The 15,952-nt window shown below is 37.5% G+C and overlaps 1 protein-coding gene across 1 annotated transcript in view; it reads right to left on the bottom strand.

Annotated features, from left to right (window-relative positions):
* LOC145995338 (uncharacterized) overlaps positions 1-15,952 on the bottom strand; it is a 44,097-nt gene that overhangs the window by 8,552 nt on the left and 19,593 nt on the right. Inside the window, exons 5-8 of the mRNA XM_083131951.1 lie at positions 7,296-7,399; positions 5,858-5,893; positions 4,690-4,810; positions 2,332-2,408 (exon numbers count right to left, since the gene is read on the bottom strand). Coding sequence (XP_082988077.1) covers positions 2,332-2,408; positions 4,690-4,810; positions 5,858-5,893; positions 7,296-7,399 — 338 coding nt within the window. The remainder of the gene's footprint in view (positions 1-2,331; positions 2,409-4,689; positions 4,811-5,857; positions 5,894-7,295; positions 7,400-15,952) is intronic.

The raw sequence follows: 15,952 nt of genomic DNA, 5'->3' as shown, positions 1-15,952 counted from the left end.
GAGAGTCCGCATCTCAAGGTTCGGGTAAGGGTCTGCTTTTTGAATAATGATAATAAAAATAATAATTTATGCTTACTTATCTAAGAACTCCAAAATAAGGTAACCATTCTCATGCTTAAACCTCCATCGTGATCGCACCCGCATCTCACTGACCAGTGAGGATACGCATGCGAGTCGCGAGCGAAATCAGCATAATCGAAACTGACGTCTTATGGAATGATAAAGCCTCCGCCTCACTAACCAGTTATGGTGGGACACCTCACCAAACCAAAAGGATGCCAGTTAATTTGTACTTATGAACTAAATTTACTATAAGGAAATACCCATTAACGACTACAAGTTTATTTACAAATCCAAACATAGTTAAGTTAAAAGAAAAATATACACACTTCTGATCAAAAGAAAACTACAATGCCAAAATAAAATTTAGATCAATAACGACTCCGTAACATAGACTGAAACTTGCTTTACAGTAAACATAAAACCCAGAGAGCACTCTCTTATATAACATGTCCAATGTCCATATCCCATCATAGAACTAACACAGCTTTAACTTGGTTTCAATTTACGGGTGACAAATTATTAACTAAAGGTGGACATACTATTAACCAAAATCAAAGAAAAATTTGCATAACATCTTTCCGTAAATTTCTATTCGTGCTTCTGTCATATTTTCACATCTGCATTATGTTCTCTAGAACTCATGAGGTAAACTACCATCTTCAGGGTCAACCTCCAAAAACATTCATAACAAAATATAAGGGGAGCCTTTCTCTACCCAATATAAAAGCCATATCTCGGCCACAAATTACAAATGTCCACGTGGAATTCCTTAACATAGGGGACTCTATGTCTACCCTTTTTGGCTACTCACATTGCAAAAGCAAAACAATAGACTTTTACATAAAAATGAATTTCTATAAAAAAATATACTCGATCGGTCACCTATTATAGCTGTTTCAAAATTACATCACATATCAATCTAAATAAGAGAAACCAATAAACTTTCCTTAACGTTCCGTATACTCAGACTTTAAAACGGACATGAAAAACTATATAAACTGTGAGATTTAAAAGGCACCCTCTGACCAGAGGTATGCTCTCGGATTAATGTAATAAAGAAAATAAACTTTTATTTAAATGAACCTCCTGACCAGGAGAATTCAGAATGATTTAGAATAAAAATTAACTTGGCGAGAAGGATGTATATCTTTGATGAGCCTAATTTACTTAATTTGAATTTACATCGGAGCCACACTGACCAGTGCCAACTTCGACAGAATTTATGAATCAAAATTTTAAATTATTAAGATTAAATATTTATATATGAATTCACTATTTATAAGCCTGCCAAAATCCCCTTTAAGGATCATGTTGACCAGCACAAATCCTGAAAGGTGGCTTACGGAAAACCTCGGACATTGTGGAAGGGAGAGCTGACCAGCCACTCCCCACACAACGCCCGTATTCTCCCAACCCTGGACCTCGACAAGCGATTTAATCACCTAAAGATTCCGGAATCTTCTGCTATACTCATTATTTTGCCATCGAAACGGCTTGTATTTATACTAGCGGGATTACGCAATCCTATTCCCTGAACAAAAGATTTAGACCTATGTAAAGTTATTTTTAGCTTTCAACAATTACCCCGTTGAAAAAGCATATCGGGAAACACAATGCAGCAAAACTTACAAAACAGCGCAGCGCCGAACGAAAAAGAACCCATTGTTGTTAAGGAAGAAAAGAATGCAAGCTTCAACTTTTTTTTTCTTTTCCGGGTGGCAGAAACTGCGTTACAAATTTTAACAAGAATAAAATATACATTCAGAAAGATTAGACAAAAAAAAAATATACGAGGGCTATTGAAAAGTAAATTGAATAATAAAGAAATTTACCCAAATTTATCAATCGTTACAACAGTATAGATGCAAAATCGATTTTTTCCAGGAAACCTTGAAAACTTTGTACAAAGAAGATGGTCAGGCCTTTGCCTCCACGACTCGATTCAAACTGACATATAGATGGGCAGGAATGGTAGTACCGCGTTGGATCCCAGGTAACAGCATTAATCAGCGAGAAACCGAAAGTCCCCATTTGACCCGCCATTCCCGTTTTGGACGACTCTCCCCTACTTTCATTTTACATTGTCGTGCTAGTGATTTCTCTTACGAATCAGTTATGATGAGCGAATTAAGGCGACTATCTTAAAATAGGAAATTTATCATCCTTTACTGAGCTAAATAAATTATTTGAATTGTAATAGAGATTCTCAGTGGTGAAGCTTTTAAACAAGGTAGCTACAGTCACCTCACTTCACTTCATCGTACTTACCGTTAATAAACGGAAGAACATACACGTCATGGTAAGTCCGGAAATCTCCTTACACTGTCCTTCCTCTTGACTTCCCTCTGTAATTAAAAAATTATATTTTTAGTACATGTATAAATCTCTCAATTAATTTTTACTCATGCCAACAACAGTACCGATACGTGTTGCAAAGTTGATGGTGAGGACTTTCTGAAAGAAAGAAAGGAAAAAGTTTCAATTTTGAAAATTTCGTCAATTTCACTTAATTTTCACTCAATTTCATCGTCGCAGAAAAGTAATAACATAAGAAATGTGCAAATAATAATGAAAACATATTGTATTTTAACAAGTTTAGTATTAAGCTATATTTTTTTAATTTATCAATATGTCAGATGATCGTCAGATAGTAAAAGTAATCCGACACAGTAAATACTTTTGTAACAAATGTTTTACCCAAACATAACTGTAGAAACCGCAGGACCTCAATTTGTTTCATTGTTAATTTACTTGGCCTAAAGCCGAGCAATCGTAAACTGGCGGTCGATAGTCAATGTTTTCGTTTGTATGATCTTACAACTAATCACCATGTCACGTACCCGTGGACATCCACAGGTATCGTTACTCTTTGAATCGGACTCTCAGTAAGGCAGGAGTAACACGTAGTCCGTTGCAGGCGATACAGGTCGGAATTTACTTGTTCTATCCTCGAACAGTTTTTTATATCATCTGTTTATTTATTGAGATGATTTAGCTGTCTTTATAAACGGTTTTTAGTGTATCATCAGCCCTTGTTACACCGCTATTACGAGAAGAGATTTGTGTTGATCTTTTTTCGTTCATTAATCCTAAAAAAATACTAAAGACTCGTTAACGGAGAGAATCAGGTACCCCTGGGTGAAGACCCTGGGTCGCCTTATTACTGACTCACTGATAATTATCACACGAAAGCTCTTGGTTGGGTTTAGGTGAAGACCTCGTTCACCTTCCAAGTTTCCGCAATGATCCTCAGGCAGCTTCGCCTACGTCTCAAGGGTGAAGATTGACACGTCCTTTCCCATTGCACTAATATTTATTGTTATTAATTATATTTTCTCTTGTACAAATGTTTATTGTTCTTTAATCTTAATTTCTGTAATTTACCTATCATTGATAATGTCAGGATAGTGACTAACCTGTATATACTTGTCTTGTTAAGAGGGTTACCATGGCAATTACGAGTGTGTTTTGTCTTGACTATGAAGTTCGAGCTCAGTTTTTGAATAGAGTGATCAAGTTGAATTATAAGAAGTTTAATTTCTTTTAGTGAAATGGATTATATGTTAGGCATATATGTATTTAGTTTGCAAAGAAGTAAAATCGACTTCCTTTTTATTAGTGCAAACTTATCTTTGATTATTATTTGACTAACTAACAGAGAGATATTACCCCATGCCCTGAGAGGCATCACGCGAATGCTTTCGAGTCTTTCATGTGAACTTATTAGTTAAATCATGTTCTTTTGACTAAAGAATGTATCAAGACTCTGTTGACGGGACTGTTGAGAATGATGTACCCCTGGGTGAAGACCCTGGGTTGCCTTATTACTGACTCACTGATGATTATCACACGAAAGCTCTTGGTTGGGTTTAGGTGAAGACCTCGTCCCCCTTTCAAGTTTCCGCAATGATCCTCAGACAGCTCCGTCTACGTCTCAAGAGTGAAGACCCTGTTGACGGGACTATTGGGCAGGGTACACATGGGGTGAAGATCCTGTATGTCTCTAACTAGCTGTCGAAATTGGCCCGCTTTTATACCCGTGCTTGTAGACTCGGTAACTATGCATTTTTTTATCTGTCTTAGGGTTGCTATGCTTTCAGTTTAGCCTTTTGCCTTTCTGGCTTTCTATAATTTGCAAGTAAGACATAAATATCATTTCTTAATTTTTATCAAACTTCTGAAATAATCCTTTTCTTTAATATTCGTAGTTTTATTTAAGTAACAAAATATTAATCACCAACGAAGTCCTCACGATGTTTTGTTGGGTAAATAAACCGTAGTATAGGAGCATCCTGATATCTTACAAATGATAAAGTGAAGTTCATATAGGTGAGTCCCATGACAGGAAAGTTGAGTTTATACAGAGGTACCTGTCAACCAGTAGAATTACGTAGTGAATCGTATCAACGGAACCATAAAATTTTGTTCTTGATGAGAGCAACTAATCACTGCATTATCTTAGACTATGGATTGTAATGTTCTTCACAAGAAGCTGAACAATTCAGGAAAATGGATGCCCTTGTAAAGCACCATTTGAATAGGAAAAAAAAAAACTAAAATAATGAAGAAATAGTATAATGGAAGGAAGTACATAATATTAATGATCAAATTGTGGTGGGAACTTACTACTTTGAGTGCCGTTCAAACAAGCGTCTAAAACCTTTGCCACTGGGTTTGACCATTCTCCTTGTGCCTGATTGTTCATATCACTCATGATCTGCTCTTCCTGAAGTTCACCAGACTTTGCCTATGGAAGAAAAACAACAACATTTTTCCAATACAAACTTTAGTTAAATAGACAAGCTACAGCAGTAATCATTATTGTTGCTATATTGACAAATATTATTGCTTTCATTATTAATATAAAATTAATATAAATTAAATTATAGAGGGTGCACCTTGTTAAATCTGATTTAAATTTTAACACTGAAATTGTGGGATAATTCTTACCCCAAATATCAAATTATCAATTTGAATAGGAGTATTGCAGTGTTAACATTAAAATGTCTCGACGCAATTGAGTAGTTGGACATTTAAAATGTTAGGTTTAAAATAGATCACTTTTAGTATGTTAAGATGTCAATTATAGTACATGAAACAATTGTGTAATGTCAAAAAGTTGTTTTGAACAAATCTGCAGGATGTTCAGTTGTTAGATGATGATTGCCGATTTGGACATAATGAAATCTGTGTATTCTGTCCTAAAATTGTATTATTTGGGTTGTGTAATTTTGACTACTGTTATAGTAGAAAGATTGTAAAATATTTTAATAATAATAACACGTGGCGAAACACCCCTTGAGGCTCAGGGCCTACTTACCGACAGCTGGCCTCACTCGCACATGTCTCAGCAGAGATGGGTGATCATCCAATCAGTTACGGGGTGACGTGTGATCAGCACGACGAATCCCCAGTCGTTGTTGTACGTTTTCATGACCTGGCTACGCTAATTATTCGTAGTTCCCCAATTTCCTCACGATGGTGGGTGGTCACCGCACCGGTCCCATACACTGGGTGAAATTTCGGGAGAAAAGTTGTTAAACGAGGAGACTCGATCCACGGTACGGGACTTGTTCAGTACAGTAATATTATTATTCTTTCGTTCATTGTTTCTTTCAAGTGTAAATTTTTTAAAATGTTGAATGAGAGAAACTAAGTGCTGCCGTAAGGATACCTTAGGCAGTGTATCATATGTTCTATATTTTACTCCACGTCGGAAACGGTCTCAGACGCCTCTGAGGAAGCAAAATAATATTTTTATTGTATTTAAAGACAGAGAATAATGAAAACTTACCCATCCCATGGAATTAAATATGCACTCCGTGTAGCACTGTAAAGAGAAATAAAAACATGAGTAAATTTGAAAAATAAAATGTATAAAATGGTTACTTAATGTTCAATCTTAAATTGATTGACAGAGATTTAAAATGTTCATTTAAAGAGCATAATGAAACATATTCCCAGACATAAAGTGTAATACCAGTAGGTCAAGCATATAAAAGTATAAGTTCTTGAAAAGTATATGAAAAATATGTTTTGCTAATGAAAAGGAATTCTTGGGTACATGAACTGTTGTGTCTGAAAATGTGTGGCGACGTAAAATAAGGAAATACATGAATTATTTTAACCACGAGAAAGAGCCGTTCATAGGTTCCATATACCGTGAATTTTGCAACATGCACAATATATAGTAGCTTCCTCAAAATTGCATAAGTATAAATCAATTACACACTTTTTATTTTAGATTTAATTTCTATTTTATGTAGCTATAACATTTTTTGATTGAAATAAAGTTATCCTCTTTCAAATTCTTCGTCTGGGGAAACTTTTTATCCCTTTTATGTGTTTTCAAATAATTAAGCTTACATGGTTTGAGATGTATGTATCTTCTTCTTACTCACAGAACACAGAATAATACGCGGAAATTATGAAATATCTCTCGTTAAGGAACTCCAAAATATGCTGTCCCAACGTCGCAAATCTCTCTCTCTCTCTGTCTGTCTCTCTCTCTCTCTCTCTGTCTGTCTGTCTGTCTCTCTCTCTCTCTCTCTCTCTCTATCTCTCTCTCTCTGTGTGTGTGTGTGTGTGTGTCTGCTTTGTTTTATGGGGTTAGCAACAGATTACTTGGTGCATGATTTCCAGAGGAAAATCACTTATTTGGATTTCCTCTCTCTTTCGATTTGCTTTCTATTCCGATTATTTTATATGGCTTTTCTGTCTTCTGGGTTATAATGGCGATAAAGATGAATGATGAAGTGATGGAACAAACACAATGCCCATGGGTTATCCATTGTTTTACATGGAATATTGACAGATCACTCTGCTATAGAAGGCTCTTACATGATTTTTAATTTTTCTTAATTAGAATTCCAGAATTTCCAACTACCATATTAGGGCACCATGAAGAGTTTGAACGGCTCAATAACTAGGAAACGTTGTTTTTAAAATAGTGCATATTTTAAAGGACATATCGGTGCAATAAACTGGTAAGAAACCACACACACACAGAGAAGTACGTATAATGTGTGTGTCTTGGTGTGTGTGTACCGGGCTAATCAAAAACAAGGAGCACATTCAAAAATGTTATTTCCAAGAAACATTTACAAGACAGGAACATAATCAGCACATCATTGGATAGATTAAGCCTAATGTTCAAAGTTTTGTTGTAGGACAATTGGTTTCGTTCATATATAATTCACACTTCAGTGTTGAGAAATCAAATACTAACTTACGTTCCATTTACGTTGCCATTCTTGAAAACGGTTCTTGAATTGTTGCCACCAAGAAGTGGATGGATTGGACTCCTCTGCTTCCCTTTTTTTAATGTCAGAGTTCTCTTTACAAAATAAAAGATATCCATAATTACGAAATTTTGTATTCATATTTTACATATAGCCAATAAGAACATATAGACCAAGGACTATAGTTTTGCTAAGTTAAGAAATTCACATGGATATTGTATGTATCTTATAGGTTAACCCTCGAGTACTCGCGCGGCATCCCGTAACACGGATACTCGCGCGGGTGACAGTTGTCACCCATAAGGTATTTTATTTATTTCGAAAATACTAATTATAGTATGGTGGATTTTTTTCTTTTGTTATATTTACAATCTATTCTAGGGACACTTAAAATATTTTTTGAATTATTTTTGTATGAAACAGGTGTTGTAAAGAAAAAAATACCAAATCGTTCTTTAACAAAAATTTTGCATGGAAAAAATATCTTAAACTTTAGGCTACCGTAACTTTTTTTAATGCAGGGTAACATTGTAAAACTCCTTGCTCATCTGAAAGACTGCTTTATTGAGAATCCATAAACATATATATTAACATAATTTGGCCTTTATTACAGGGCAAAATAAATCGCTAAAGCGTACCCTGCATTTTACATATAGAAAGAGTATAGTCACAACAATGTTTGTTACTCGTAATAATTTTTTATGCATATTGTAGGTTGAAAATTTCAATGGCAAAGAACTGATGAATGATCACTACAGATATGACGTCCACATTTTTCACAATGTTTTCTGGTTAATTTGTCTCTTACCCTCCCACACAGATAGGAGCGACCTCTGCTGTTACCTTGTTGTCTGCACTCAGGCTGAGGAGTTTCTTCGATTACAAGAAGGGCCTTTCCTCTTCTCTTCAGATGTGCAGGGATGAAAGGAAGCTGGATGAGACTCTCAATCAGAGGTTTTATGAGTTCCAACGCCAAACTTTTCAGGAATTCTCGTCTTGCAGGTGGTTTAACTGCAGCTTTGTTGTACTTGTAATTGATTGAGGCGTTGACCACAAGTTTTGCCCTACAAGTTCTAGGACTTCTCTGATAAGCGCAAGCCGATCAATTTCTCTTCGCTGCTGACAATCTCCGATGTCATCAAAACGAAGACATCGCATGAGGAAATGAAATCTATTCTCACTAACAAGATAACAGACTTCCACACCAGTCCCTGCAGAGTTGTCCCACATTGCTTAGTTTTTTCCTTTCACTGCCAAAACAGCCAATTAGTAGCAAAATGCCTATGAAAGCACGAATTTCAACAACATTCGTGTGTTTCGCGTCCCGCTCTCGGCTAAAATGCTCCTTTATATGGTGAATATAAATGTTGGTTGATGTAACTATAGTTCCAATAACGTTAAAAATTGCAAAGCAATCAAGTGCACTGCGTGCTTCCCTACCCTGTCTAGTTGGTTCTGGCAACCGCAAAATAATGTTGTCAGCTATGGTTCGTACATTTCTGGGCTGAGAGGATAGTTCTTCCACTTCATTACAGTCTTAAACTGGTCTCTTAAAATGTATAAATTTGCAAATGAGATGTCCTCTTCATCACTGGATTCTTCTTCCGCATTTGGCGGCAGGTCTTTTTCGGCATTTTTTACTTGGTCCGTTTGTGGCCCATCTGCTTCTTCTGTGTCAAAGAGATCGTCCTGGACATCTAAATGGTCATCTCCACCAACGTCACTATCATTCTCCACAACATCATCCTCATCGGAACTCTCACCAAGCAATACGTCCAAAATAAGAGAGTTATTACAGAGTCGTGGATGCTTTGGTGCATTCATAACGCCGTTAATCGCGCGGGGGACAAGTGTCACCCAACTGACTTTCAAGCGCAATAACACGGGCCACTCCTCACTACAACATACAAACTCACACTAGTCAGGTAGCTGGAAATGTAGGCGGAAGGCAAGGAATATAGAGATTAGGTAAAGCCATCCGAAGATTACCGATCTTGCACGAACGCGTGACGTCACCGGAGAAGCAGTGAGCTCGGCTGAAGCAGACGGCCCCTAGCATTTATATGGGAGATTCAGAGAGCGAAAGTATATTATTACTTTTAGGAGGGGGAAAATATTAATTGTCATCCTCCAAGATGGTATTGAGGCATTATTATAATGATTAGTAACATAATTGAAAACGCGCTACTTTTAAAAGGGGGCACATGTACATGTACATGTGAAAAAATGTATTTTGAAAATCCATATTCCTGAAACTTTCTGACAGATGCGCTACAAAGAAAGTTGCGTGTTCTCCTTTAGAATTTCGTCATTTTACAAATTGTAATATAATTTTAACAAAAACGTTGCATGCTAAAGAAGAATTAAAGAGTTGAAAAAAATAATTGATTAATAGACTTAGTTTATTTTACTTCGCTTATCTGTCACATATGGCTAATCGCAAAGATGAGGATGCGTGATGATATGATGGAATTGAAGAAAGGAAAGTAGACCCATGCCCGGGTGGGGATTCGAACCTGGGGGCCCTTGCCATCGTAAAGCGTTGTGCTAACCACTTCGCCACAAAGGTTAGCAATACAAGGAAATAAACAGAAAATGGCATCTATGTTTTAATATGCGAGAAACATTTGCGAGGAGGTTATTGAAGTAACAAATAATTATTACAAGACGTTGTTATGAAAATTATTAATATATCTGAAATATCGAGAGTTGACCTTGCAGTCTCTAAATGTACATTTGGGGTTACGCAAAACCTTTACTCAAAATTGCTAGTGTAAATTTATAAGCTATTAAAATTTAAAACATTCCTGTTCGAAAAAAGAAACTGCCAGTCAAATTAATATTTCGTAGAAATACATATATTTTTCTTTCATGAGGCCAAGAAAGTATTTGGAGGGGACGGTGGCTTGGGAAGGCTATAGCCCCAGATCTCGATCTGCAAAAGGGCTTCCAGTGGGAAAACATTGCTATGAAATAGTCCAGAAGAAGGGGCGAAATGTTTTTTTTTTTTTTTAAATGGCTCATGAACACAAAGATATAAGTGGACATTTGACAAGCTTAGTCTAAAGCTTACAACTGAAATCGTACGTGTGTGTGTGTGCGGGGAGCGGGGTGGCTACGTGAGGTAACACAGTGGAATATGATTCACAATACTAAAATTAAAATAAATATGTGGGAACAATAGAAATCAAAATATGTTGTAGATAGTGACGGCGCAATAGTAAAGATGGAGAGGTAAATCATATTTTCCCGGGGCAATCATGTTTATTATTTCGTACGTTACGACACAAAAATGCATATTTTGGCTAAAAGAGCATTCATTCATTTATTTATTTTTGTCGTTTTACTGGGGGCAGATAAGAGAGAGAGAGAGAGAGAGAGAGATATTGAGAGAGAGATAGAGAGAGAGAGAGAGAGAGAGAGAGAGATTGAGAGAGATTGAGAGAGAGATAGAGAGAGAGAGAGAGAGAGAGAGAGAGAGAAATTGTCGAACGAGAATAGGGGGATTCCGCCCCCCTCCCCTGTAGCGTGGGCACTGCTTATACTATGCTGGAGAAGAATGCACCAATTAATACGCTATTAAATAAAACAGATACTTTTAAAACTTTTAATCAAATTATTTGTGAACTATGATTTAAATTTAGAGAGAGCACATACTTGATTAATTTAATTTGGATGAGTTAACTTCTGAAGCCTGCCATATCCGAGCCTTCTTCCGGTGTAACTGCACTGTCCTTTGAGCCCTAGTTGCTGCGTTCAGGTGGCGGAACGAGCAGAATACTAATTAAAACAAATATGTGACAAATATATATTAACAAACAACGTGTTGAAGCTATTGACGGCGCCAAAGAAAAGACAGAAGAGAAACGTGGAGAGTGCAGTGATATATTTACGGGAAGTAGCCGGCACGTATCCAGGAATTCCTGTCGGGGAGCAGGGGCTGAACACCATTTTTTAAAGGAGTATCACAATTGTAGGTTTAAGGCCAGTGGTGGCAATTGGGTTCCAAAATGTGGGGCGGGGGGCAAGGGGATAAGCATTAAGAGGCCATAGTGTGATAGTGTGGAGGCAAAAGAATGGGGAGCAACTATCTCCTAAATCGTCGCCACTGTTTAAGGCTGTCATTTTAATCAGAATGTGACATCGGGACATTTTCTACCACTCAACTCCTCTCTTTCCATGCATTAATATTGTGTGCCGGAACCATCTCAGTATGTATGTTTGTCCATTTCTTCTCATCAGGCATCAAAACATCTATGTACCAGAAGTGTTTTTACGAAGGTGTTACACATGCACGGAATGCACAATCCACTCGACAACGCGAGATTCAAACTGTGTTCTGGGAACTGGACGCAGACAGTTCACGAATATTTCTCTCTGATTCGAGCCTGAGCACCACTAATGTGTCTTGTCCTCCCATGTTTGCAGCTCTTATAAAAGCCGAAACCCACCAAATTGTTCATATTCAGGCCTAAGCACTCGCAAGTGTTCAAAATTGTCTGTTGAGTGTGTGTTGAACCCAGTAGCCTTAAACAAAAGTATTTTTTATGCCATGAAATTCTCGGACTGCATACACAAAATTTGGTCCTGGCAAAACCAAATCATCACTTAAAACTTTGATTGTCAGTTGATCTGTGCAGCTTATTTCTTTTTTAATAAATCGCTCTAATGCCCAGCCCGATACTGCCGAAATATTCATTTTAGAGAGAGAGACCTTCGATCTCTTCGTCTTTCGACCTGAACTACTCGAAGTTCCGCTGTCGTCAATGTCTTTAGCTTTGGGACAGAACTGGAACTAGTGGTAGACTTCGTTACTTTACGGTATTTAGTCCATTTCATTTTCGAATCACTAGATCTTATAAAGCAACCAATGGACACTGACTGATCACTAATCGACTGTATGAATTGTCATACTTACCTCTGAAGTCTCCACCTATTCTGTTGTACAGATCAACCGGGAAATTGAATAAATAATAATATCCTCATTATATTCTAGAACGTTCCGCAGATAAAACGATTCGTAAATATTGCCAGTAGTTCGATTCCTTCTATTTTTCAAGAACGTTCCCTCTCGCGCTTTCCAGAGATTAAAAATTACAATGAATCCGAATCGCCCTACCTGTGGCGCTACCTTTGTTGTGCAGCTTCCAAATGCTGACAAGTCTCTACATAGTGTTCAAGTTCGCTACGACAACACCGAAAGCGTGAGAAAAGTTTACGTGCAATATTATCAACAACAGGGTTATATAACATTCTCTGTCTTGCCTTGATAAGTATTTCTCTCCTAAAATTATCGTCACATTATTCAAGAAAACAAACCTAATTTTATCTGGTGTAAACTGAAAAATTTCCTGGAGGGAGGGGCACGAGTTACGATCCTCACCTTGGATACGCGCTATAAATAATACCTGGGTTATAGAACATTCTCCGTCTTGCCTCGATAATTATTTATCTCCTTAAATTATCGTCACATTATTGAAGAAGACAAAAACCTAATTTTATCTCGTGTAAACTGAAAAATATCCTGGGGAGGGGACTCGAGACACCTGATGCCCACCTTGGATACGCATTATTAACAATAACAGGGTTATAGAACATTCTCCGTCTCGCGTCGATAATTATATATATGTCTCAAATTATTATCACATTATTCAAGAAGCCAAAAACCTACGTAATTTTATCTAGTGTAAACAAAACAATTTCCTAAAGGGGGGAGGGGTCGAACTCCTGATCCCCACCTTGGATACGTACCATTAACAATAATAGGGTTATAGAACATTCTCCGTCTTGTCTCTATAATTATTCATCTCCTTAAATTATCGTCGCATTATTCAAGTCAGAAACCTAATTTTATCAGTCCAAACTGAAAAAAATTCCTTGGGGAGCGGGGGGCGCCTTGAGCCACCTGATCCCTACCTTGGATACACGCTATTAACAATAACAGGCTTATAGAACATTCTCCGTCTTGCCTAGATAATTATCTCTCTCAAATTATCACCATATTATTCAAGAAGCAAGAAACCTAATTTTATCTAGCGTAATCTGAAAATTTTCTGAAGGGGGGCTTGAGCCCCCTGATTCCCACCTTGGATACGAGCTGTTACCAATAACAGGGTTATAGAACATTCTCCGTTTCTCTCCTTAAATTAACGTCACATTATTTTATTTGACACCACAAGAAATAAAAAATCTCATTTTATCTATATTAAACCGAAAACTTTCGGGGGGATTGAGCCCCCTAAGCCCCCCCTTGGATACGTTCCTGGGAAGCAGTCACGTTTATTACACCCTTACATTTACATACAGTATTAAAAAGTTCTGATTTTAGATCTCGCACAATGCCTTTTTCACAAAAATGGGCAATCCCGCATTTTTTATATCAATCAAGCTGTGATATTTTAGATTTCTTCCGTTAGTTTTCTGATAATAGTTTTCCACAGCTTTCCATAGCATTTAGGCATGATTTCAGTTGACAAGAACAACATAATCTTTTTTCAAAACATAGAGCAAAAAGAAATCCAACGCGCTTAAGTTAAAACTCCTTTACATTGGAAGCCTGGAGAGAACAAAACAGGGGTTCCTTCGTAACACGATTTCTTGAAAAACATTTTACACATGTGAATCAACTTCGTGATAAATTGATTAGCAAGGATGAATCTTAACAGTAAAAGTTGTAACTTTTCCCTTGCTACTATATTTTAGAAGATATTCGTTGTCAAATTTCTCAATATTTGCATAAGGAACCAGCCTTTTCCGTGCCGAGTGTTTCGATGATGACGTCATCCATCCACGGACAACTGCGCATACGATCTGCGCCGCCGATCGAGCACCCCCTGGGCGGAAGGTACTGAAGCCCCTACCACTCCCCTCAACCACACTGCTTGGCGGTAACAAAAACAAAGGGGCTGGGTGACAATGGTCACCCGCGCGAGTACTGCAGGGTTAACAACAACTCAGAATATTTTCAAATACAAGACAGGTACTTCGTTAGTGGTGCAATTGATCCTCAAAACAACAATGCAACTCAAATTGCCCCTGGATGTTTATCATATTGTGTTACAAGAATATTAGTTTATATCCAAGCATACAATGTGCGAATTAACGGGGTGGGGGGGGGGGAGATGCCGGGCATTTCACTCCCACAAAAATAATTATCGCCGGCAGAAGATAATTTCTTTCATCCCTGCCACGCAGTGGCGGCGATTAGGGGGGCGATGGGAGGCAACTGCCCCCCCCCCCCCAATTTTCGCCATTTTTGCCCCCGGACTATGTTAAACCTTATATACAAATGGAAATATACTGTCTTTGCAACCCACTTTTGGTACCTTGAGCCCCCGGTTTTGGAACCAAATCGCCGCCACTGACCAGGGATGGATTTCTCCCCCGCAAAGAAAATGAAATTCCAATAATATAGTGTACCATTCCTAAACAATGTAACAAATAGGCTACATTAGTGGCCCAGTCATCAAAGATTTCCCTGTCGAAAAGTATGTAGCCTTGTGGGTTGAAAAACGACTCCATTCTTCAACTGAACAACCTCACCAAGCCGAGACAACAGCAGGCTATTTTCTACTTAAGTTTTCATGGCATAGTGCTGATATTTTAAATGTATTAAAGTGTTCACAAGACACTTGTAGGTATGCTAGATGAACATTAAGTTTGAACTTGTCAATACAAATTTGGTCATGTTTTCGATACATCTACTTATGTAAGGTTTTATTAGAATGTAAATACACTAAGTGTTTCTAAATTGCGTGTAAATGTTAGCATAATATTTCATGGCCAAAGTTAGAACCAATGCTCTAAGATATTTAGAACCGCAAGGCAATTAGTGTTGCCCACGGGACGAGACGGAACAGGCTTTTAAAAATTCGAGACGAGACGAGATTGACCATGTGTCATGAGACAAACGAATATTTTCGAGACGAGACAGCATTTCCACGAGACGAGACAGGCCAAAGTCTCGTCTCGTGGGCAACACTAAATTCAATAGTTTAGTTTAGTGACTGGTAACACACACATTTGCATATTAAAAAAAAAAAGGAAATGAAATTACTAATACGCCACTGAGTGTGCTTCTCCCCCAAAGCAGAAAGCTTAATTCACACAATGGTAAAAACAAATGTACTTCCCTGCCAGGGATGTTCTATCTCCCTCCCCCTCGCTAAGAGAATGTAATTGAAACATTGTAAACCACTTCTTGCAACTATGGAACAAACACAATTGAAACATTCTTATTTTTAAATAGCCCATTGTTTACTTTATTCGTTGGAAGTGGAGCTAGATTTCATTTATTTTTGTGTATGAATTTGTTAGCATGTTAGACAACTGGTGTGAGGTATTTAGAACCTTTATAAATAAAAGTTTAGGTGACAAGTAACGTATGCATATTTGCATCCCCCTTCCCATAACAACTACGTACGCTCAGAAATGAAATCACAAATTCGCCAATGAGTGAACATCCCCCCCCCCCCAAAGCAAAAAGCTTAAATCGCACAGCGCAAGCAGCAAGCATAAACCAGTACATCAAATCCACTAACTTCAAACTTTACAGGAGTTTTTGGACTGAACGTGAACTAATTTCACTTTCACATGGAGACACAAAATATATCAATTTCCTATGCATTCACATTTTTCTCGTACGGTCC

The sequence above is a fragment of the Lepisma saccharinum genome, chromosome 11 (genome assembly GCF_977018435.1).
Source record: "Lepisma saccharinum chromosome 11, izLepSacc3.1, whole genome shotgun sequence".
In the NCBI taxonomy this organism is placed as follows: domain Eukaryota; kingdom Metazoa; phylum Arthropoda; class Insecta; order Zygentoma; family Lepismatidae; genus Lepisma; species Lepisma saccharinum.
This window is presented reverse-complemented; position numbering and strand designations above follow the sequence as displayed.